The sequence below is a fragment of the Balaenoptera acutorostrata genome, chromosome 5 (assembly GCF_949987535.1).
Source record: "Balaenoptera acutorostrata chromosome 5, mBalAcu1.1, whole genome shotgun sequence".
In the NCBI taxonomy this organism is placed as follows: Eukaryota; Metazoa; Chordata; class Mammalia; order Artiodactyla; family Balaenopteridae; genus Balaenoptera; species Balaenoptera acutorostrata.
Window position 1 is genome coordinate 50,071,105 of NC_080068.1, and position 25,225 is coordinate 50,096,329.

The window sequence follows — 25,225 nt, forward strand, 5'->3', positions numbered from 1 at the left end:
TGATTTTTATTCTTTAATAATTGTTAAGGTGTGTTTTATGGCCCCAAATTCATATCTTGGTGAATGTTCCATGTAAGTTTGAGAAGAATATGTATTCTGCTGTTTTTAGATGAATTAGTCTTTAGGTTTCAATCATATCCAGTTGGTTGATGGTGTTGTTAAGTTCAACTATATCCTTACTGAATTTCTGCCTGCTGAATGTTTCCATTTTTGAAAGAAGGTTATTAAAGTCTCCAACTAATTGTGAATTCATCTATTTCTCCATGCAGTTCTGTCAGGTTTTGCCTCACATATTTTGATGTTCCACTGTTAAGTGCATACACATTAAGGATTGTTATACATTCTAAGAAAATTGACCTGTTTATCATTATGTAATGCCCTTCTTTATCCCTGATCGTTTTCCTTGCTCTAAAGTCTGCTCTGTCTGAAATTAATAATACTCCAACTTTTTTTTAAATGAGGACCAATTTTAAAGTCTTTATTGAACTTGTTACAATATTGCTTGTTTTTTATGTTTTTTTGGTTTTTTGACCGCAAGGCATGTGAGATCTTAGCTCCCTGACCAGGGATCAAACCCACAGCCCTTGCACTGGAAGGTGAAATCCCAATTACTGGACTGCCAGAGAAGTCCCCCGACTTTTTAAAATTAGTGTTAGCGTGACGTAACTTTCTTCATCTCTTTACTTTTTTTTAAATTATTATTTATTTTTTATTTTTGGCTGCATTGGGTCTTCATTGCTGCATGCGGGCTTTCTCTAGTTGCGGCGAGCGGTGGCTACTCTTTGTTGTGGCGCATGGGCTTCTCATTGTGGTGGCTTCTCTTGTCGCAGAGCACGGGCTCTTGGCACATGGGCTTCAGTAGTTATGGCTCGAGGGCTCTAGAGCACAGGCTCAGTAGTTGTGGTGCACGGGCTTAGTTTCTCCGCGGCATGTGGGATCTTCCCATACCAGGGCTCAAACCTGTGTCCCCCGCGTTGGCAGGTGGATTCTTAAGCAGTGCACCACCAGGGAAGTCCATCATCTCTTTACTCTTAATCTATATGTGCTTTTATATTTGAAGTGGGTTTATTGTAGGCAATAAATATTTGGGTCTTATTTTTTTTGATGCACGCTGACAATCTCTGTTTTTTAATTGGTATATTTAGACCATTAACATTTAAAGTGATTATTTATATAGCTGGATTAATATGTATCATATTTGTTTCTGTTTTTTGTCATTGCCTTTGTTTTCTTTCCTATTTTTGTCTTTCACTCTTTTCCTGCTTTTTTTTTAAATTGAGCATTTTGTAAGATTTTATTTTTCTCTCCTTTTGCACATCAATTATGGGTTTTTTTCTGCTTTTTTTAGTGGTTGTCCTAGAGTTTGCAATATACATTTACAGTTAATCCAGGTTCACTTTCATATAACACTATACTGTGTCATGGGTAGTGCAAGTACCTTCTAACAACAAAATAGTACTAATTCCTCTCTCCTGCCCCTTGTATCATTGTTGTCATTCATTTCACTTATACATAAGCATATATTAGTAATACATATCATAATGTATATTATATTATATATTTTATTAATATATATGATGTACGTACCTAATTGAATACATTATTGCTATTATTGTTTGAACAAACTGCTGTTAGAGCAATTAAGAAAAAGTTTTGTATTTTACTTTCACTTATTCCTCCTTTAATGCTCTTTTCTTAATGTAGATCTGGGTTTCTGACCTTATAATTTTCCTTCTCTCTAAAGAACTTTTAACATTTCTTGCAAAGCAAGTCTACTGACAACAAATTCCCTCAATTTTTGTTTGAGAAAGTTGTTATTTCTCCTTCACTTTTGAAGGATAATTTTGCAGGGTTCATAATTCTAGGTTGGTAGGTGTTTTTCTCTCAGTACTTTAAATATTTCACTCAACTCTCTTTTCGCATGCATACATGGTTTGAAGAGAAGTCTGATGTAATTTTTATCCTTGCTACTCTATAGGTAAGGTGTTTTTTTCTTCTGGTTTCTTTAAAATCTTTCTTTTTTTTGATTTTCTGCAGTTCGAATATAATGTACTTATGCATAGATTTTTATTTTGGTGTTTATACTGCTTGTCATGTTCTCTTAGCTTCCTGGATCTGTAGCTTGGTATCTGTCAGTAATCTTGGAAAATTCTCAACTATTATCACTTCAAATATTTCTTCTGTTTCTTTCTCTCTTTCTTCTCCTTCTGGTATCCCCGTTATGGATGTTACACCTTTATAGTTGTCCCACAGTTCTATTTTCTGTTCTATTCTATCTTTTTCATGCTTTTTTCTCTTTGTATTTCAGCTTTAGAAGTTTCCATTGACATATCTTGAAGCTCATTGTTTCTTTTATTGGGCATGTCCAGCCTACTGATAAGTCCAACAAAGGCCTTTTTCATTTCTTTACAATGTTTTTTCTTTCTAGCATTTCCTTCTGATTCTATCTCAGAATTTTAATCTTTCTGCTTACATTACCCATCTGTTCTTACAAGTCATCTACTTTTTCCATTAGAACCTTTAGTATATTAAACATAGTTATTTTAAATTCCTAGTCTGATAATTCTAAAATATCTGCCATATTTGAGTCTGGTTCTGATGCTTGCTCTGTCTCTTCAAACTGTGTTTTTTTGTCTTTTAGTATGCCTTGTACTTTTTTGTTGAAGGCTGGACATGATGTACTGGATAAAAAGAACTGAGATAAACAGACCTTTAGTGTGTGGTTTTGTGTTTTTTTGCTAGGAGTTGGGCTGTGTTTACTGCTTGCTGTAGCTGTAGGTGTCAGAGGCTAAAATTTTCTCAGGCGTCCTTGTTTTTGTTTCCCCTCTTGTCTTTGGGTTTCCCTAGAGACTTTCTCTTAAGGCCTTTGACATGCAGTTCTTTATGTTGTAGTCTCATTATTATACAGAAGGCTTATTGATGTCATGGTAAGGTGTGTGTGTGTAGAACACTGTATAGTCCTATTATTAGGTCTGTCTTTTAGTGAGCCTATGCCCCTTGGGTGGGACTCTCCCAAGTTCTCAGTTTTGTTACCCCACCACCACTGTCATCTTTAGGTAAGACAGGAAGGCTAGGGGGAGTTGAGTTGGGTATTTCCCTTCCCCCAGGTTGGTCAAGCTCTAGTAAAACCCAAGGTGTTTCACCTCTGGTTTGATATAAAGTGTCCTTGAGGGCTGGATTTGTTAAGAAGAACAGAAGGCTCTGAGCATATTTCAAGATAGTTACTTTTCCCTTACTCCTGTCGGGAAACACAAGGGGATTTTTCTCCAGTCTCCATTCTGAGAACCTGATGGGGCTCCTGGAGGTAAAGCTTACAAAAATGTGGTGGCCCTAACTTGGAGTTTTTAATTCTTAAGCTTGTTCACACTGAGCCTCTAGCAATTCATCAATTTAAGTTTTTCTACCCTTTACTGGCTTCAGTGGAGGATATCTGCTCCTGGACTTCTGCTCCAGTAAGCTATAATTCTGTATATTTGCCTCCAGTTTTGAGAGCAGCAGTTTGGCCTGTGTCCTCAGTTCTCCGATGGATCTAAGGAGAGTTGATGATTATCAGTTTGTTAAGTTTTTTTCTTGCTGTGAGGAAAGAAGTGGTGACTTCTAAGCTCCTTATATATTAGATTGGACTGTTATGACTTTTCTAGATAATAGTTATCAGAAGTCCTAAAATGCCCTTTGATTCAGTAATATCATCTCTAGAAATTGATCTTGATAAAATAATCAGAGATAGGCACAAAGGTAAATGCATGAAGATATTCACTGAAGCATTATTTATAATAGCAAAAAATGGAAATAATACAACTGTCTAACAATAGGATATTGGTTTATAAAGGAAGGGAGTGAAGAAAAAAAAGAAAAGAAAGATAATGTCTCTACTTATATCAAGGAGAGCATAAGTAACTAGAATGCACAGTTAACCTGGTGACATCTTCTTAGTGGCTCTATCCTAGTCCTAACACATTTTAATACTTTAAGTTTTATTACCTTTCTGGTCATTCTAGATCAGTAAATATGAAGCATATAAAATACTTCATGTGTTTTTATGCTAAGGGGAGAAGGAAGTGGAAACCAGCCTTTACTGAATACTTCCTATGTATATATTAAGTGCTTCTCATTCCTTATGCCATCCTTATAAAGTAAGAGTTATTTTCCTCATTTTTACAGATTAGGAGGTGGAGATTAAAAGAAGCATTTCCCTTGTTATAATGAAATGATCTGTTTATGCATTTGCCTCCCATATTAATCTGTATGGTCTCTGCAAGCAAGAACCAGTCTTATTTGTCATTTTACATTAGTTCCTAACAGAGTGTCTGGCACATAACAGATATCCTGCAAAGTCTGTTGGAGTGTGAAAGGTAACTTGTTCTACATCGCATAGCCAGAGAATGGTAGTGGCCATGATTTAAAAGCCTGTGCTGTCTTCCACTGGTACCACACTGCCTCTCTATTCCCTATCACCTCCAGAATGGGTTAGGAAGTGGTACTGGCATTTGTGTTACTATCTCTTTAGTAGTTTTAAAGATTCCCAGGGTACATTTGACTGATAAATCAATTCTTGTTTAATGCCTCTGAGTTTGTAGAGTAGTTGCCTTCATGTGATTTGTGAATTACTTGTAGTAATAACCAGACTGTAAGTATGGTGAGCTCACGTGTTCAACTATATGATTTAATACTTGTCCATATTCTACAATTTTGTGATTTTATGATCCTAAATTTGGACAGCTCATTACATACTGATAAAATTTCCTAATGAATATATCCAGTGAGAATTAGTCAGTGTATCACATTGGACAGATCATGGACTTTGAAGACAAGCAGATGATTTTTTATCCCAGTTGTGCCATTTACCCCTTGGGTGATTTTGAGCAAGTTGTTTAACCTCTCTGTGCCTCAGTTTTCTCATTTCTAAAATGGAAGTGATGACTTCTACCTTATTGGGTGGTTTGAAGATTAAAGTTTAAATGAGATAATATATTGAGTACTTGGTACATGGTAAACATTTGATAAATGGTGCCTCTATTAATTTATCTTGACAGTTGAAATGATGAGCCACATCTATGAGAGAAAGTTTGACTGGGATAGATATAGTCTTGAACTTGGTACGAAATACACAGAAATGCAAAGTACAGGACATGGAAGATGTGTATTGTCAATAACGTGTGGAAAAGACCTGGGGAGCCTCAGCTGACTGCCTGCTCAGTCTGAGTCAGCAGTATTATGTTGCAGCCAAAAAAGGTTTTAAGGATAGCGCCCAGATCAAGGAAGGAGACAGTTCTCCTCCCTTCTGCTCTGGTCAGATTCTCCTTGAATTCTCTATTTCATTTCTGGGCATGAGCATTTAAGAGAATCATTGATAAACCAGAGTCTGTCAAAAAGAAGCACAACCAAAGTGGTGAGAAATTGTGAGCCCATGCTACTTAAAAGAGTAGATGAATTGAGAAGATCTGACCTGGGGAGTGTGTTAGAAAGTATAGGTGGGGGAGAGGAGGTTAGCATGATAAAATAAGTATCCATTTCTAAAAGGTTATCATGTTAGATTGTTCCCTCATAACACTAGAAGATAAAACTATGACCAGGGATGGAAGCTGTATGGAGGAGATTCAGTTTAAGCCTTTCTTGCAAAGGGTTAAAGCTATATGAAAATTAAAATGCCTTCCTTGGTTTTTGGTGATCAAGTAAATGCCAGATAAGTATATTGCTGGGATGCCGTAGAGAAAATTCATCATCACTTCTGACTGGAGATTGGACTAGAATTAAATGATCCTAAAGACCCTTCCAACTTTATATTTTTGTGACTTTATATACAAGCAAAGTATGGGTTATTTGAAATGCAGTGTATAAAGACAGAGATGGTGGAACCAGTCCTTGCCTCTATGAAACTTATATTTTAATTGGAGGAACAACACAAATTTTTAAAGTTTTAAAGAGTATTAGGATGAAATCACAATAAGAGAATATTATAGGGCTGATTATGATTAATTGTTAAGTAAATGTTAATGTTAATTGAATACTTTTCAACCTTGTATGTTTTGTAAAGCACCAGTTACTCTCAAAGAACATGAGTGTCATGATCCTGGGGGTGGGGAAGGAAGCATATTTACATGTTTGTACATTATTATACTGATAAGTTATAATAAATGTCAAGGGCTTAAAATTTTTAATGACAAAGCTTATTAAGTAAGCTTTCTAGTGGGCAGAAGATATGAAGGTCCAGGTGTTATATTGAGATTTCAAGGTTAGAACTAAAGTGACTGAATATTGCAATAGGGTAAGGTTTTTGAAGTTTTATTCCACATTAGATATGATGTCTACCAGGGCTAGGACAGGAACAAAGCCAGTGTTTGGTGAAACTGGATCTGCTTAGAGACAAATGCTTTTATTTATGATTAAGAAACTTGTTCAGCATGTGTGCGGTCAGCGGGTATATGGGAAATCTCTGTACCTAATACTCATTTTTGCTGTGAACCTAAAACTGCTCTAAAAAATAAAGTCTATTAAAAATGGTTCACATCTTCATATATTTTAAATTAATGAAATCAAATTTCATAATTCAATGGAGCCTAATTGATGAAATTCTGAACTCATCATGGTAATTTCTAGGTAAGGTGACCATCAGTAAACTGGAAAGAGCATAATTACCACACATTCAGTTAGAACTCTTGACATCTTCAGCTGGATATTTTATGTGGTTTATCAGTGGTGGTAGGAAGGGGAGGGGAATGTGAGGGTTATACCAGTAACATCAACACTTGGTTGACGTGGACCCTAGAAAAGTAATGCCCAAAGAACAAAAATTTTGCAGTGTTCATCCTTCAGCAACCAATCCGTGTGGCAGGTGTAACTCTGCCTTGGGACAGACACTTCTGGCTAAAATAGCTTGATGATGCTTGATGCCTCTCTGGCCATGAACATCCTCCAACTAAGTCCACCTGCTCACCAGGGCAACTTCTGACTATCGTTAGGTTTCCTCTCTTTTTGTGCCAATTGGGAACCTCTGTACTTTTTCTTGTATTATAAATATTCATTGAAGAATACTATCTATTTGAAAATCTTTTTTATATTATTCTCCAACTAACACAGTTTGAAAATACTGGATGTCTCTTTCCTCATCAGTAAAGTGTTGGGGGTAGATTGACTCATTGCTAGAGAGTTCCTTACTTGTAAAGTTCTGTAGCTTTATAAAATTAGTTCAGCCCTTAACAAAAGTATTGGAATTATTTTGCCTGGAGGTAGTTGTAAATATTTAATGGCATGGTAAGATGTACATACCACATTGTTAAAGTTAAAAAATAAAAAAAGATTTAAAAATAGATGTGTATAGTTTGATCCTGTGTTTACATATATGTATAAATAGGTATACACACATTTATAGATTAGGTATAGCACTGTGTGGATTATTGATTGAATATTATTGATTATCCCCGAGTAGTAAGATTACAGGTTTTTTATTTCCTCTTCTTTCTCCTCCATAATTTCTGTTTACCAGTTGAATTAATTTTATAGTAGGAAATGGCATTCGAATCTGAAAAAAACAAAGTGTCCTTGTCTTGTAAATTGTTTTAATTCAGCACTCTACGAAACCTAACACAAAGGAAGATCCAACGAGGGACTTGAAACAGCTTCTCCAGGAGTTGAGAAGTGTGATCAACGAGGAGCCACCCGTGCCCCTGGGCAAGAGCGAGGAAGACGGGAGAGCACCATCTCTGGGGGTCTCCTATGTGGCTGTGTAAGACTGAGTGTACTTGAGAGTGGGAAGGCTTCTCTCATCAGTGGGTAGCGATCACGTTGTCTATGTGGGACAACTTCTGGGGGGTTGAAGTTTCAGTAACTTTGAGGGGTATCTGGACATTACCAGGGAAAACAAAAGTGGGTGAGTTAGCAAAAGTAAAACACCTTGACATCAAGAGAAAATAATAGCAATAGTTTTTCTACTCAGAAATTAGTCAAGGCAACGTGTTACCCAAAATTACATTCATACAGTAATTTATAGTTCCCAACAGATTTCACATCCATAATCTTATTTGATTGTCACAACAACTGTCTGTTTGAGACGAGACAGAGCAGGATTTATTTATCCCATTTTAAAAATGAGAAAAACACAAGTTCCAAAAGGTTGACTTACCTACAGCCATACACGGTGAAGCTAAAACTCAAACCCTGAGAACCGCATAACTCTCCAGGTATAAGCTAATTGGAAAGCCTTGGTTCTCTAGGCATTCATGCCAATGACTTAAATTAATAAAAGTCAGATCCAAAACAGGATTCAACCAGTCCACCAGCCACTGCCTGCACGTACCTGCAGAAATCAATGACATTCTCATACTCTTTTCAAATAGTGTTTTAAATTTTTAATGTGTGCTAATATTAAATTAACTTAGAGCATGTTAATATGGTATATACTATAATCTTAGCGTTATAATACTAATTATATGTTGTTAGTATTATAATAACCCATTGTTGTAATTTTGTTTTCTGGTTATATGGCAAATATCTCAGAATAATACTTTCTGACATAATACTTATATATAAACAATCTCCATTTTCTTAAGATGCTCAGTTAGTGTTTATTAACCTAAGGTAGCAAAATATTAATTGGATTTGTCTATTTTTATTAATAATATTATTAATAGTAGTAGTAAAATATTAATAACAGTCCAGTTACCTAGCATAACATTGCATTCTCTGAATCACATGTTAGAAACATTCTACTGTCACTCCATCCAAGAATACTTATATGTGCAGGACACTTTCATTGTTTTAAAATGTTCTCATGTATTTTATTTTTTCTCAGTTTTTTTTATTGAAGTGTAGTTGATTTACAATGTCATGTTCTGCTGTATAGCAAAGTGATTCAGTTATACACATATATACATTCTTTTTTTTTAATATTCCTTTCCATTATGGTTTATCATGGGGTATTGAATATAGTTCTCTGTGCTATACAGTAGGACCTTGTTGTTTATCCATTCTGTATCTAAAAGCTTACATCTGCTAACCCCAACCTCCCCCCCCATCCCTCCCTCACACTCCCTCCCCCCTTGGCAGCCACCAGTCTGTTCTCTATGTCCGTGATTCTGTCTGATTCATAGATAGGTTCATTTGTGTCATATTTTAGATTCCACATATAGGTGATATCATATGGTATTTGTCTTTCTCTTTCTGACTAGCTTCACTTAGTATGATAATCTCTAGTTGCATCCATGTTGCTACAAATGGCATTATTTTGTTCTTTTTTATGTGAGTAGTATTCCATTGTATGTATATACCACATCTTCTTTATCCATTCATCTGTCGATGGACATTTAGGTTATTTCCGTGTCCTGGCTGTTGTGAAGGGCAGAGCACTTTCATTTTTGTCATAATTCTATAATACGCCTTCTAAGCCAGGGCAGTATTATTAAGCTCATTTGACAGATGATTACATTTAGACAGATTAAGTTGCCTCCTCCTATGAGGCAAAGAGACAAAGTCAGAAGTAAACATTAGAGCCCCTGGCTTCCAGCACTAATCATTCCACAAGATTACCATGACTTACCTGATCAAAATTCCATCACTTCAACCACTAATGATGGGCTTGACTATATTGAACTGTATTCAACATGAATATATTTAGCCCCTGCTGTTAGAGAGTTTATGTTAATTTGCTGTAATCCTACAAGTGACCTTGTCATTTTAAGCTTTGTCACCAAAGCCGAAACTCAGCCTCAAGCTTTTAAGGGTTCAGGAACAAAAACATTTTAAGTTGACAAATTCCAGGGGTAGCATTTTGCAAAATTTGCTTGGAGGCCTAAATTCTACTGTTGTGCCTTAAAGAAGAGTTAAATACGTAGGAGCAATTGATTATTCTAAAAGTACATGGAATCTAGAAATTTTTCTTTGTATAATTAACTGAGAGTTACATTTATCTATAGAGTTGATAGAATAAGAGATTGCATTACTGAATCAAGCCTGAGATTAGAGATATGCCATAGGTGAGAGGAATCTGAGATTCTGAATCTAATTAATTGTCCAGGAATTTTACATGTGACCAGGTAATTTGGGAAGTCTGGACAGTTTACATGAGAATTGATGGAAAGTTGTGATAGTGTTTAACTGAAACCAAAAAGGATTTTGGTGAAATGTACTAAAGTAATTTACTTTCTAGAAATCAACTTAATAGGCATTTTTTTAAACATTTTTATTAGAGTATAATTGCTTTACAATGGTGTGTTAGTTTATGCTTTATAACAAAGTGAATCAGTTATACATATACATATGTCCCCATATCTCTTCCCTCTTGCATCTCCCTCCCTCCCTCCCACCCTCCCTATCCCACCCCTCTAGGTGGTCACAAAGCACTGAGCTGATCTCCCTGTGCTATGTGGCTGCTTCCCACTAGCTATCTATTTTACATTTGGTAGTGTATATATGTCCATGCCACTCTCTCACTTTGTCTCAGCTTACCCTTCCCCCTCCCCATATCCTCAAGTCCATTCTCTAGTAGGTCTGCATCTTTATTCCCGTCTTGCCCCTAGGTTCTTCTGACCATTTCTTTTCTTTTCTTTTTTTTTTTTTAAGATTCCATATATATGTGTTAGCATACGGTATTTGTTTTTCTCCACTGTATATTCCTGCCTCCTTTATCAAAGATAAGGTGACTATATGTGCGTGGGTTTATCTCTGGGCTTTCTATCCTTTTCCATTGATCTGTATTTCTGTTTTTGTGCCAGTATCATACTGTCTTAATTACTGTAGCTTTGTAGTATAGTCTGAAGTCAGGGAGACTGATTCCTGCAGCTCCATTTTTCTTTCTCAAGATTGCTTTGGCTATTCGGGGTCTTTTGTGTTTCCATACAAATTGTGAAATTTTTGGTTCTAGTTCTGTGAAAAATGCTATTGGTAGTTTGATAGGGATTGCATTGAATCGGTAGATTGCTTTGGGTAGTCGAGTCATTTTCACAATGTTGATTCTTCCAGTCCAGGAACATGGTATATCTCTCCATCTATTTGTATCATCTTTAATTTCTTTCATCAGTGTCTTATAATTTTCTGCATACAGGTCTTTTGTCTCTGTAGGTAGGTTTATTCTAGATATTTTATTCTTTTTGTTGCAATGGTAAATGGGAGTGTTTTCTTAATTTCACTTTCAGATTTTTCATCATTAGTGTATAGGAATGCAAGAGATTTCTGTGCATTAATTTTGTATCCTGCTACTTTACCAAATTCATTGATTAGCTCTAGTAGTTTTCTGGTAGCATCTTTAGGATTCTCTATGTATAGTATCATGTCATCTGCAAACAGTGACAGCTTTACTTCTTCTTTTCCAATTTGGATTCCTTTTATTTCTTTTTCTTCTCTGATTGCTGTGGCTAAAACTTCCAAAACTATGTTGAATAATAGTGGTGAGAGTGGGCAATCTTGTCTTGTTCCTGATCTTAGTGGAAATGGTTTCTGTTATTCACCATTGAGGACGATGTTGGCTGTGGGTTTGTCATATATGGCCTTCATTGTGTTGAGGAAATTTCCCTCTATGCCTACTTTCTGCAGGGCTTTTATCATAAATGGGTGTTGAATTCGTCGAAAGCTTTCTCTGCATCTATTGAGATGATCATATGGTTTTTCTCCTTCAGTTTGTTAATATGGTGTATCACGTTGATTGATTTGCGTATATTGAAGAATCCTTGCATTCCTGGAATAAACCCCGCTTGATCATGGTGTATGATCCTTTTAACATGCTGTTGGATTCTGTTTGCTAGTATTTTGTTGAGGATTTTTGCATCTATGTTCATCAGTGATATTGGCCTGTAGTTTTCTTTCTTTGTGACATCTTTGTCTGGTTTTGGTATCAGGGTGATGGTGGCCTCATAGAATGAGTTGGGGAGTGTTCCTCCCTCTGCAATATTTTGGAAGAGTTTGAGAAGGATAGGTGTTAGCTCTTCTCTAAATGTTTGATAGACTTCGCCTGTGAAGCCTTCTGGTCCTGGACTTTTGTTTGTTGGGAGATTTTTAATCACAGTTTCAATTTCAGTGCTTGTGATTGGTCTGTTCATATTTTCTATTTCTTCCTGGTTCAGTCTCGGAAGGTTGTGCCTTTCTAAGAATTTGTCCATTTCTTCCAGGTTGTCCATTTTATTGGCATAGAGTTGCTTGTAGTAATCTCTCATGATCGTTTGTATTTCTGCAGTGTCAGTTGTTACTTCTCCTTTTTCATTTCTAATTCTGTTGATTTGAGTCTTCTCCCTTCTTTTCTTGATGAGCCTGGCTAATGGTTTATCAATTTTGTTTATCGTCTCAAAGAGCCAGCTTTTAGTTTTATTGATCTTTGCTATCGTTTCCTTCATTTCTTTTTCATTTATTTCTGATCTGATCTTTATGATTTCTTTCCTTCTGCTAACTTTGGGGTTTTTTTGTTCTTCTTTCTCTAATTGCTTTAGGTGCAAAGTTAGGTTGTTTATTTGAGATGTTTCCTGTTTCTTAAGGTAGGATTGTATTGCTATGAACTTCCCTCTTAGAACTGCTTTTGCTGCATCCCATAGGTTTTGGGTCATTGTGTTTTCATTGTCATTTGTTTCTAGGTATCTTTTGATTTCCTCTGTGATTTCTTCAGTGATCTCTTGGTTATTAAGTAGTGTGTTGTTTAGCCTCCATGTGTTTGTATTTCTTACAAATTTTTTCCTGTAATTGATATCTAGTCTCATAGCATTGTGGTTGGAAAAGATACTTGATACAATTTCAATTTTCTTAAATTTACCAAGGCTTGATTTGTGACCCAAGATATGATCTATCCTGGAGAATGTTCCATGAGCACTTGAGAAGAATGTGTATTCTGTTGTTTTTGGATGGAATGTCCTATAAATATCAATTAAGTCCATCTTGTTTAATGTATCATTTAAAGCTTGTGTTTCCTTATTTATTTTCATTTTGGATGATCTGTGCATTGGTGAAAGTGGGGTGTTAAAGTTCCCTGCTATGATTGTGTTACTGTCAATTTCCCCTTTTTTGGCTGTTAGTATTTTCCTTATGTATTGAGGTGCTCCTATGTTAGGTGCATAAATATTTACAATTGTTATATCTTCTTCTTGGATTGATCCCTTGATCGTTATGTAGGTCCTTCTTTGTCTCTTGTAATAGCCTTTGTTTTAAAGTCTATTTTGTCTGATATGAGAATTGCTACTCCAGCTTTCTTTTGATTTCCATTTGCATGGAATATCTTTTTCCATCCCCTCACTTTCAGTCTGTATGTGTCCCTACGTCTGAAGTGGGTCTCTTGTAGACAGCATATATATGGGTCTTGTTTTTGTATCCATTCAGCCAGTCTGTGTCTTTTGGTTGGAGCATTTAATCCATTTACGTTTAAGGTAGTTATCGATATGTATGTTCCTATTACCATTTTCTTAATTGTTTTGGGTTTATTATTGTAGGTCTTTTCCTTCTCTTGTGTTTCCTGCTGAGAGAAGTTCCTTTACCATTTGTTGTAAAGCTGGTTTGGTGGTGCTGAATTCTCTTAGCTTTTGCTTGTTTGTAAAGCTTTTAATTTCTCCATCAAATCTGAATGAGATCCTTGCTGGGTAGAGTAATCTTGGTTGTAGGTTTTTCTCCTTCATCACTTTAAATATGTTCTGCCACTCCCTTCTGGCTTGCAGAGTTTCTGCTCAAACATTAGCTGTTAACCTTATGGGGATTCCCTTATGTGTTATTTGTTGTTTTTCCCTTGCTGCTTTTAATATTTGTTCTTTGTATTTAATTTTTGATAGTTTGATTAATATGTGTCTTGGCATGTTTCTCCTTGGATTTTTTCTGTATGGGACTCTCTGTGCTTCCTGGACCTGATTAACTATTTCCTTTCCCATATTAGGGAAGTTTTCAACTATAATCTCTTCAAATATTTTCTCAGTCCCTTTCTTTTTCTCTTCTTCTTCTGGGACCCCTATAATTTGAATGTTGGTGTGTTTAATGTTGTCCCAGAGGTCTCTGAGACTGTCCTCAATTCTTTTCATTATTTTTTCTTTATTCCACTCTGCAGTAGTTATTTCCACTATTTTATCTTCCAGGTTACTTATCCGTTCTTCTGCCTAAGTTATTCTGCTATTGATCCCTTCTAGAGAATTTTTGATTTCATTTACTGTGTTGTTCATCACTGTTTCTTTGCTCTTTAGTTCTTCTAGGTCCTTGTTAAACATTTCTTGTATTTTCTCCGTTCTATTTCCAAGATCTTGGATCATCTTTACTATCGTTATTCTGAATTCTTTTTCAGGTAGATTGCCTATTTCCTCTTCATTTGTTAGGTCTGGTGGGTTTTTGCCCTGCTTCTTCATCTGCTGTGTGTTTCTCTGTCTTCTCATTTTGCTTAGCCTACTGTGTTTGGGGTCTCCTTTTCGCAGGCTGCAGGTTCTTAGTTTCCGTTGTTTTTGGTGTCTGTCCCCAGTGGCTAAGGTTGGTTCAGTGGGTTGTGTAGGCTTCCTGGTGGAGGGGACTAGTGCCTGTGTACTGGTGGATGAGGCTGGATCTTTTCTTTCTGCTGGGCAGGTCCACGTCTGGTGGTGTGTTTTGGGGTTTCTGTGATTATTATGATTTTAGGCAGCCTCTGTGCTGATGGATGGGGTTGTGTTCCTATCTCGCTAGTTGTTTGGCATAGGGTGTCCTGCACTGTAGCCTGCTGGTCGTTGAGTGGAGCTGCGTCTTGGCGTTGAGATGGAGATCTCTGGGAGATTTTCGCCGTTTGGTATTACGTGGAGCTGGGAGGTCTCTTGTGGACCAGTGTCCTGAACTTGGCTCTCCCACCTCAGTGGCACAGCCCTGATGCCTGGCTGGAGCACCAAGAGCCTGTCCTCCACACGGCAAGCAACAGGGAAAAATGCAGAGATGACTCCTCCCAGTTATAACCCACAGCTACTCTTGCACATCCTCTTCAGAGAAGCTCCTCAGGGATATCTGAGCTGCTGCCACCTGTGCTAGAGTCCTCAGTAAGATCCCGGAGTACAGCTTAACTCGCAACTTTTACGTTGTGAGTTTTTCTTCAGTCGACATGTGTGTTCAGCTGCTAGAGTTGGAGGGTCTCCTGCAGAGGCGGGGGGTGGCCGTGACTCACGGTGGGGACAAGGACACTGGTAGCAGAAGTTCTGGGAAGTACTCCTTGGCGTGAGCCCTCCCAGAGTCTGTCATTAGCCCCACCAAAGAGACAATAGGCATTTTTTAAAATTTACTTATTTCATTTATTTTATTTTTGTCTGCGTTGGGTCTTTGTTGCTGCACACAGGCTTTCTCTAGTTGCCGTGAGCAGGGGCTACTCTTCGTTGCGGTGCACGGGCTTCTCATTGCGGTGGCTTCTCTTTGTTTCAGAGCATGGGCTCTAGGCGCCCGGGCTTCAGTAGTTATGGCATGTGGGCTCAGTAGTTGTGGCTTGCGGGCTCTAGAGCACAGGCTCAGTAGTTGTGGTGCACGGGCTTAGTTGCTCCGCGGCATGTGGGGTCTTCCCAGACCAGGGTTCAAACCCGTGTCCCAGGCGGATTCTTAACTGCTGTGCCACCAGGGAAGCCCCAGCATTTTTTTTTTTCTTTGCTTATTTTAAATTTCACTGCTGTTTACCCAGACGAAGATATTTATATGGTAGCCATTCCAAAAACGGAATACTTTTTCTACATTTACATGTATTTACAGTAGCTTACATAACTTTTGAGAGAAAGGTAGTCTGAAAGGAAGTTACAACCACCTCAATATAGGATTATAAGAACCTTACTGAAAACAGTTCTATTTTTATTAGTAATTGAATAGCTGAATGTTTAAATGAAATCATAAAAAGAGCATAAAGAAATGAAGTCCATAACCCCTAAACAAAGACAACTTCTGAGAACTGACTTTAACCAAAAAGGAAAAAAAAGCTAATACTAATTTGTTACTCGTGTCAGACACAGAAGCCATTGCCTGCAGATCTTCAGTAGCTTCTTACTGTCTGCTGCATTCAGTACCTGGTTCTCAGGCTGATGTTGAAGAATCTCCCTAACTCGTCACCACCCTGCTTTCCTCCTGTATTGTGCTCTAACCCAAACAGACTACTCCTGATTCCCAAAAGGGGTTCATGTCCTTCTGTCTTCAAGCTCTTCTCCCTACTGTTCTCTCCACTGGGAAGAGCCAGCGCCCCAATCTCACTCTTTTGAATCTGCATTTGTCTAAAAGCAGTATCCAGAGGAACAGTTTTGTTTGATCACTAAGTTAACATAACATCACGTGGTCTTTAACTTCTCCCACCCTCTGCCAACAGAAGCAACAACTCATTAAGGGAATCCACTGAAGGCAGCAAATCAAGTGAAACTCTTAGCAGGTAAGAAACGATCTCTCCAGCCCCTGACTTTCAAAATGTCCCCTTTGCTACTGTTCATTCATTAAGTCAGAAGATCGTTAACTGCCCATGACGTGCCACACTGTGTGCTGGGCCCTTAGGATGTAACAGTGAGGAAGACAGATACGGGCTCTGTCCTCAAGTTGCTTGTAGTCATAGGGTCTCTTTATTGACTGACTGCCCGGAAAAAAGCTTTTATCTTTTCTATTTTTACCACTTATAAAAAACAGAGATATCGGAGCCCTCTTTATATCATACGAATATGAAAATGAACTCTAGTGTTTAAATTCCATTTAGGCAAAGAAAGGGTTATTCATTACTGTATCTTCAGCACCAAGCATATTGCCTGTCATATAGTAGCTGTTCAGGAAATATTTTGTTTAGTGAATGAATTAAGACAGATACTTTCTTACTGTCCCTGCTGTTTGATCAATATTCAGTGACCTTGAATCTTTCTAAATACAGCTTTCTCTTAGCCTAAAAGAAACAAGTTTTGATTTTCTTCTCACCTGAGTGTGTAACATTACATCGTTCCTGTTAATAACATCTGCAGCTATCTACTGCATATTTTTATTTTTACTATTATATGGGTGTTTTAGACTCATCTCATTTAGTCTGTCTAATCGAATCTATGATATAGGCATTATTATCCCTGTATATAGGTTAGAAATGAAGACTCAGCTTGCCAAGCAATTTGCCAAGGTCATACAGCTCGTAAATAGAGGAGCCAGATTTGAACTCAGGTCTAGCTGGTTCCTGAGCTCAGGCTTGTAACTGCTCCTGTGTTCTGCCTCTGAGTACCTGAACAATCAAGGTGATGGCAAGGCTGCACTCCTTGCAGAAGCCCTTGGGATTAATCCATTTCCTTACCTTTCTCTTTTAGAGCTTCTGGGCCTCTAGAGCCTCATTCTTTGCACTCTTTGCCTTGTGGCTCCTTCCTCCATCTTCACACCCTATGACATAGCATCCTCCAGTCTTTCTGCTGAGATTGTCACATCACCTTCTCTCTTCTGTGTGAAATCTCCCCCTGCCTTCCTCTTTGTACAGAGACTTGTGATGGCATTTAGATAATGTAGGTATATCTCCACATAATCCAGGATAATCTCCCCGTCTCAAGATCCTTGATGTAATCACATCTGCAAAGTCTCTTGTGCCATATAAGGTAACATTCATAGGTTTTTGGCATTTGGACACAGATATATTTGGCAGCTATTGTTCATCCTACCACACTGCCTTTTAGGCCATTTTACCATTCGCATGTACCATTGTGGTGGGCTCTACAGTGTTTAGTGTGGATGTTTTAAATCTCCAATCTCTTGCAAGTTCCAGTCACTTCTGTGCATCAATTTCATATTGATCGCCTGAAGCACACCTCAGACTATGTTCCCAGCCCCCAAACCTTCAAAGGCTCCCCATTGCCTACTGCAGCAAGAACAAACTGCTTGCCCTGATAATTAAAACTAGCCACAGTATAGCCATGACCTTCCTTTCCAAGGCTTTTCTCCTAATATTCTCAAACTTTTTGGTCTCAGGACCCCTTTGCACTTACAGATATCACTGAGGATTCCAAAGAGCTTTTGTTTATATAGGTCATTTCCATTTTTAGTATTGGAAAATAAAATTTAATTTTAAGCATTAAAAAATTAAAACATTTTGATTCACTTAAAAGTAACAAAGTACATTACATATTACCATAATAACATATTTTATTATAAAAAATAACTATGTTTTTCAAAAAAAATCATTAAGATTTAATCATTAAAAATCATTAAATCATCAGTTTAATGCATGGCTTAATAAAAGATAGATGTATTCTCATATCTGCCTCTGCATTTATCTGCTGTGATATCAGATATCATGGAGCCTCTGGGAAACTCCACTATACACTTGTTTGAGACTGAGAGTTAAAAAGAAAATAATACCTTAGTATTATAATAAAAATAGTGTTGACCTCACAAACCCCCTTTGCAAGGGTTCCACCTTCAGGGCTGCTGTCATAATATTATCAAACTGGCACCCATCCTACAGAGAACTATGTAGTTTAGTTCAACTTACTGATTTAAATAGGTCTGATAGTTTTGTAAAGCGATACTTATTGCTAAGAGAGGTTTTTTTTTCCTTTGGTTTTTTAATTTTTAAATGAGTCATTAAGATTGCATCTCTTAGAATCTATGAGAGAAATACTGGGTTTTATAGCTATTCTTACACAAAAATGAATTTTCTAACCAAGATTATATATTATTACCTTTTCATTCTGCAAAATGTTCATGGGCACTGAATACATAGAGATGATGCAACTTTGGATCTCCCTCATAGGGTATTTTAGGACTTCTGCAGTTTCGGGTTATGGCTGCCATCTTGGGCTTATATTTTAAGCCATCACTTTTGCCTTCATTAGCTTGTTTCTGTCGGTAAATCTTAACACTGAGTTTTGAAATGGAATGTTTGCCTGACCATTCTTATGCTTCCAGAGAGCCAGTCACATTACACACAGGAGAGCTGGGAGATCCACCTAGTTGCTTCGCATTCCCATCTGCAGGTGAGTTTTTTTTTTTTTTTAATATTTTTTTATTAATTTATTAATTTATTTGTTTTTGGCTGTGTTGGGTCTTCGTTTCTGTGCGAGGGCTTTCTCCAGTTGCGGCAAGCGGGGGCCACTCTTCATCGCGGTGCGCGGGCCTCTCACTATCGCGGCCTCTCCCGTTGCGGAGCACAGGCTCCAGACGCGCAGGCTCAGTAGTTGTGGCTCACGGGCCCAGTTGCTCCGCGGCACGTGGGATCTTCCCAGACCAGGGCTCGAACCCGTGTCCCCTGCATTGGCAGGCAGACTCCCAACCACTGCGCCACCAGGGAAGCCCCTGCAGGTGAGTTTTTAATGAAAGCACAGAAATGGGGCCTGCTTAAAACCCTGCAGTGGCTCCCCTTTCGGTGGTTCCCCCCACACTGCTAGTCCCCTCTCTGCCTTTAAAGCCTTTGCTCAGATGTCACTTTCCCAGTGAGACCTACTCTCACCACCTTACGTAAAAATTATAACCTCCTTATCTTTTTCTTTTTTTGAATTACACTTAGCATTTTTTTATACTATATGTAACCTACTAATTTATGTTGTTGATTGTGTGTCACCTCCTGCTAGACAAAAGCTGCACGAGGGCATATGTCTTTAGTTGTTTGGTTCCCTGATCTATCCAGTACCTAGAACTTTCCTGGCACATAGCAGGTCCTCAATAAATAATTACTGAATGGATGAAAAGAAAAGAAAAAGAAATGAGACAGATGGTTCTCCATATACTTTCCAAAGACAAAATGTTCTCTATAAAACAAGGAGATCAAGGAAGAGATTGAAAGATAACAGAATCTGTTGAAAAACAAAATGGCACAACTCGGGCTAGATATGGAAAAGAAAAAATAATAACATTACAGAGGAAAGCCTTAGAAAAATAAAAATTAGGATATGCATGACTGAAATCATAGTCAGGGACATCATGGACCGCAAGAGAAAATTACAGAAAAGGAATTTTTAAAACTAAGAAACATGAAAGATAATGATACAGAATATGTTAGATTTGGAAGGCGAAGGCAAATCAGCAGACACATTATCAGCCTTCTTATGGAAGAGAACAAAATAAATGGGAAAGAATGAAACTGTGAAAATGATGGTTATTCAACAAATTGTAGCTATAAATCTGGACAGTAATAATGTAAATAGGGAAAATCGAGGTGTGAGGTGAAATAGATAGAAGATAAGTTTCCAGATTTTCTTGTCTTTTTTAGAAGAGTATCTATGTATATCTAAAATAAAAACATAATATTCTTAAATAAAATAATTGCAAATCCTTAATTTTTAAACCTTTAACTTGTGAGAAATCTTTAAGAACTAATATTTTGAAGAAAAGAGCATTTATTTGAAATTGAACAATTAATTCCTTCAGGTTTTACTTCACTTATATGTTTTTACTGTTGTTTCAATGTTCACCCAAGAGAATACAACATATATCCTTGTTTTATTAGATTAATATGTGAGTGCCTTTACCTTTTCTCATAATTTGTGAGTACCTTAGAACATGTTAACTCCATTCACTTTCCTTCCAACTGTCATACAGTTGTTGTCACATATAAAGGTAAATACCATAATGGATCATTTGCATTGTGTTGTACAGTTAATATTCATTTACATACACCCACATATTCACACTTTACTTTCTATCTGCTATCATTTTACTTAAGCCATTAATGTTTCCTTTAAATGTATTCTCCCAGTTTCTGTTTTCCTGAACTTGTCTTTATTTTATCCCTATTTTTGAGGAATATTTTTGCTGAGTATAGAATCTAGGTTAACATTTTTCCTTCACTTTGAAAATATTCCACTATTTTCTGGCTTCCAGTGTCTCTACTAAGAAGTCAGCTCTAAATTTAATTGTTGCTCATTTAAATGTAATCTGCCATTTTTGCCCTTCTGGCAGCTTTAAGATTGTTTTTGTCTTTGGGTTTTTTGTGGGTTTTTTGTTTATTTGTTTGTTTTTTGCAGTTTTTATTGATATACCTAGGTATGATTTTCTTTATATAAAAAGAACTTGTTTGGGGTTTGGAGTAATGCTGTTGAATCTGTGGAAGTCTGCGCCTCCATTATACAGAACTTGTGGGTCTATATCTATTACCTGTATTTTTTTACTCTTGGTTTTCTGCCATGTTATTTTGTCTCCTCATATGCCTGGTTATTTTTATTGTATGACAGACATATGTGAAAAATTGTACAGATGGTTTCAGACTTAGAATATGATCACCTTCCTCCAGAGAGCATTCATGCTTGCTTCTGGTACACAACCAAGGTCACCAGCAATCCCAGATCAATTTAATCCAATCAAGAATTAAGATGATTTGAAGATAGACCTCAGGATCCCCAAGGGCAGGTCCAGTCCCTCATTCCTAAGATGTAGCCCTTTTCTGTTCCAACCCAAAGCCTTGGGGTTTTACCAGAACACACCCCAGCCCCGTGATTGGGAACATATTCTCATGAGAGTTTGATTTTTTCAGAGGTGCAGCATACTATTTTTAAGTAATTCTGTCCTTTTACTTTTGTTCTTGTAAAATTTTAGGAAATCCATCTGTGAAAAATTCAGCTTCTCATTCATTCCATTCTTCTCCTAAGAAGTCTCCAATTCACTCACTCCTGACTAGTTCGGTTGAAGATTCTATAGGTTCCACACCACAATATAGATCCACCAAGCCTGTTCATTCACCTGATTCTGTTAAAGGTAAGAATGACCTGATATAACTGATGAGATTAATTGATTTCCTACTCCAGTGACTTAAAAGTTCTATCATTGGAATTAATAAAAGGTCACATGGTGTTCTTATATGTACACTCTAATTGATGCTGTGTGGTGGGTGTGTGCTTAAGTGGGTCTTCTTTGTTTATTTAGTTGAGTCTTATTTAAATAGAATAGTTACTGTATACCACATACACACCCCTTAGTAAATATACATAGATATTATAGGTAAATATTATCTGTTTCTTTCTCTGACATGAATAATGACCTTTTTTCTCTATTTTATTATAAGATTTTGAGTCTTTTTTTAAATGCTGAGAATGACTTTTCTTTTCTTTCTTTCTTTTTTTTTTTTTTTTTTTGGTTTGGAGGAAATTTTATACACCAGGTTCTTATTAGTTATCTATTTTATACCTACTAGTGTATACATGTCAGTCCCAATCTCCCAATTCATCCCACCCCCACCTTTCCCCCCTTGATGTCCATACGTTTGTTCTCTACATCTGTGTCTCTATTTCTGCTTTGCAAACTGGTTCATCTGTAACATTTTTCTAGATTCCACATATATGCGTTAATATACGATATTTGTTTTTCTCTTTCTGACTTACTTCACTCTGTATGACAGACTCTAAGTCCATCCACCTCACTACAAGTAACTCAATTTTGTTTCCTTTTATGGCTGAGTAATATTCCATTGTATATATGTACCACAACTTCTTTATCCATTTGTCTGTTGATGGACACTTAGGTTGCTTCCATGTCTTGGCTATTGAAAATAGAGCTGCAATGAACATTGAGGTACATGACTCTTTTTGAATTATGGTTTTCTCAGGGTATATGCCCAGGATGCGACTGCTGGATAATATGGTAGTTCTATTTTTAGTTTTTTAAGGAACCTCCGTAGTGTTCTCCATACTGGCTGTATCAATTTACATTCCCACCAACAGTGCAAGAGGGTTCCCTTTTCTCCACACCCTCTCCAGCATTTGTTGTTTGTAGATTTTCTGATGATGCCCATTCTAACTGGTGTGAGGTGATACCTCATTGTAGTTTTGATTTGCATTTCTCTACTAATTAGTGATGTTGAGCAGCTTTTCATGTGCCTCTTGGCCATCTGTGTGTCTTCTTTGGTGAAATGTCTGTTTAGGTCTTCTGCCCATTTTTTTGATGGGGTTGTTTGTTTTTTTAATACTGAGCTGCATGAGCTGTTTATATATTTTGGAGATTAATCCCTTGTCAGTTGCTTCGCTTGCAAATATTTTCTCCCATTCTGAGGGTTGTCTTTTCGTCTTGTTTATAGTTTCCTTTGCTGTGCAAAAGCTTTAATGTTTCATTAGATCCAATTTGTTTATTTTTGGTTTTATTTCCATTACTTTAGGAGGTGCGTCAAAAAAGATCTTGCTGTGATTTATGTCAAAGAGTGTTCTTCCTACATTTTCCTCTAAGAGTTTTAGTGTCCGGTCTTACATTTAAGTCTCTAATCCATTTTGAGTTTATTTTTGTGTATGCTGTTAGGGAGTATCCTAATTTCATTCTTTTACAGGTAGTTGTCCAGTTTTCCAGCACCACTTATTGAGGAGACTGTGTTTTCTCCCTTGTATATCCTTGCCTCCTTTGTCATAGATTAGTTGACCATAGGTGCTTGGGTTTTAGCTCTGGGCTTCCTATCCTGTTCCACTGATCTATATTTCTGTTTTTGTGCCAGTACCGTATTGTCTTGATGACTGTAGCTTTGTAGTGTAGTCTGAGGTCAGGGAATCTGAATCCTCCTGCTCTGTTTTTTTCCCTCAAGATTGCTTTGGCTATTCGGGGTCTTTTGTGTCTCCATACAAATTTTAAGATTTTTTTGTTCTAGTTCTGTAAAAAATGCCATTGGTAATTTGATAGGGATGGCATTGAATCTGTAGATGGCTTTGGGTAGTACAGTCATTTTCACAATATTGATTCTTCCAATCCAAGAACATGGTATATCTCTCCACCTGTTTGTGTCATCTTTGATTTCTTTCATCAGTGTCTTATAGTTTTCTGAGTGCAGGTCTTTCACCTCCTTAGGTAGCTTTATCCCTAGGTATTTTATTCTTTTTGTTGCCATGGGGAATGGGATTGTCTCCTTAATTTCTCTTTCTGATCTTTCGTTGTTAGTATATAGGAATGCAAGATATTTCTGTGCATTAATTTTGTATCCTGCAACTTTACTAAATTCATTGATTAGCTCTAGTAGTTTTCTGGTGGTATCTTTAGGATTTGCTGTGTGTCATATCGTGTCATCTGCAAACAGAGACAGTTTTACTTCTTCTTTTCCTATTTGGATTCCTTTTATTTCTTTTTCTTCTCTGACTGCCGTGGCTAGGACTTCCAAAACTATGTTGAATAAGAGTGGCAAGAGTGGACATCCTTGTCTTGTTCCTGATCTTACAGGAAATGCTTTCAGTTTTTCACCATTGAGAATGATGTTTGCTGTGGGTTGTCGTATGTGGCCTTTATTATGTTGAGGTAGGTTCCCTCTGTGCCCACTTTCTGGAGAGTTTTTATCATAAATGGGTGTTGAATTTTGTCAAAAACATTTTCTGCATCTATTGAGATGATCATACGGATTTATTCTTCAATTTGTTAATATGGTATACCACATTGATCGATTTGCATATATTGAAGAATCCTTGCATCCCTGGGATAAATCTCACTTGATCATGGTGTATGATCCTTTTAATGTGTTGTTGGATTCTGTTTGCTAGTATTTTGTTGAGGATTTTTGCATCTATATCCATGAGTGATATTGTTCTCTAATTTTCTTTTTTTGTAGTATCTTTGTCTGGTTTTGGTATCAGGGTGATGGTGGCTTCATAGAATGAGTTTGGGAGTGTTCCTTCCTCTGCAATTTTTTGGAAGAGTTTGAGAAGGATGGGTTTTAGCTCTTCTCTAAATGTTTGATAGAATTCGCCTGTGAAGCCATCTGGTCCTGGACTTCTGTTTGTTGGAAGATTTTTAATCACAGTTTCAATTCATTACTTGTGATTGGTCTGTTCATATTTTCTATTTCTTCCTGGTTCAGTCTTGGAAGGTTATACCATTCTAAGAATTTGTCCATTTCTTCCAGGTTGTCCATTTTATTGGCATAGAGCTGCTTGTAGTAGTCTCTTAGGATGCTTTGTATTTCTGCAGTGTCTGTTGTAACTTGTCCTTTTTCATTTCAAATTTTATTGATTTGAATCCTCTCCCTCTTTTTCTTGATGGGTCTGGCTAATGGTTTATCAATTTTGTTTATCTTCTCAAAGAAGCTTTTAGTTTTATTGATCTTTGCTATTGTTTTCTTTGTTTCTATTTCATTTATTTCTGCTCTGATCTTTATGATTTCTTTCCTTCCACTAACTTTTGGTTTTGTTTGTTCTACTTTCTCTAGTTCCTTTAGGTGTAAGGTTAGATTGTTTATTTGAGATTTTTCTTGTTTCTTGAGGTAGGACTGTATTGCTGTAAACTTCCCTCTTAGAACAGCCTTTGCTGCATCCCATAGGTTTTGGATCGTCGTGTTTTCATTGTCATTTGTCTCTAGGTATTTTTTGACTTCCTCTTTGATTTCTTCAGTGATCTCTTGGTTATTTAGTAATGTATTGTTTAGCCTCCATGTGTTTGTGTTTTTTACGTTTTTTCC

General features: G+C 37.0%; 1 protein-coding gene across 1 annotated transcript in view; it reads left to right on the forward strand.

Annotated features, from left to right (window-relative positions):
- Nucleotides 1–25,225, forward strand: part of CCDC158 (coiled-coil domain containing 158) — a 93,238-nt gene that overhangs the window by 62,286 nt on the left and 5,727 nt on the right. Inside the window, exons 17-21 of the mRNA XM_007165569.2 lie at nucleotides 7,566–7,723; nucleotides 9,909–9,968; nucleotides 16,235–16,294; nucleotides 18,784–18,851; nucleotides 21,406–21,564. Of these exons, the coding sequence (XP_007165631.2) occupies nucleotides 7,566–7,723; nucleotides 9,909–9,968; nucleotides 16,235–16,294; nucleotides 18,784–18,851; nucleotides 21,406–21,564 (505 nt within the window). The remainder of the gene's footprint in view (nucleotides 1–7,565; nucleotides 7,724–9,908; nucleotides 9,969–16,234; nucleotides 16,295–18,783; nucleotides 18,852–21,405; nucleotides 21,565–25,225) is intronic.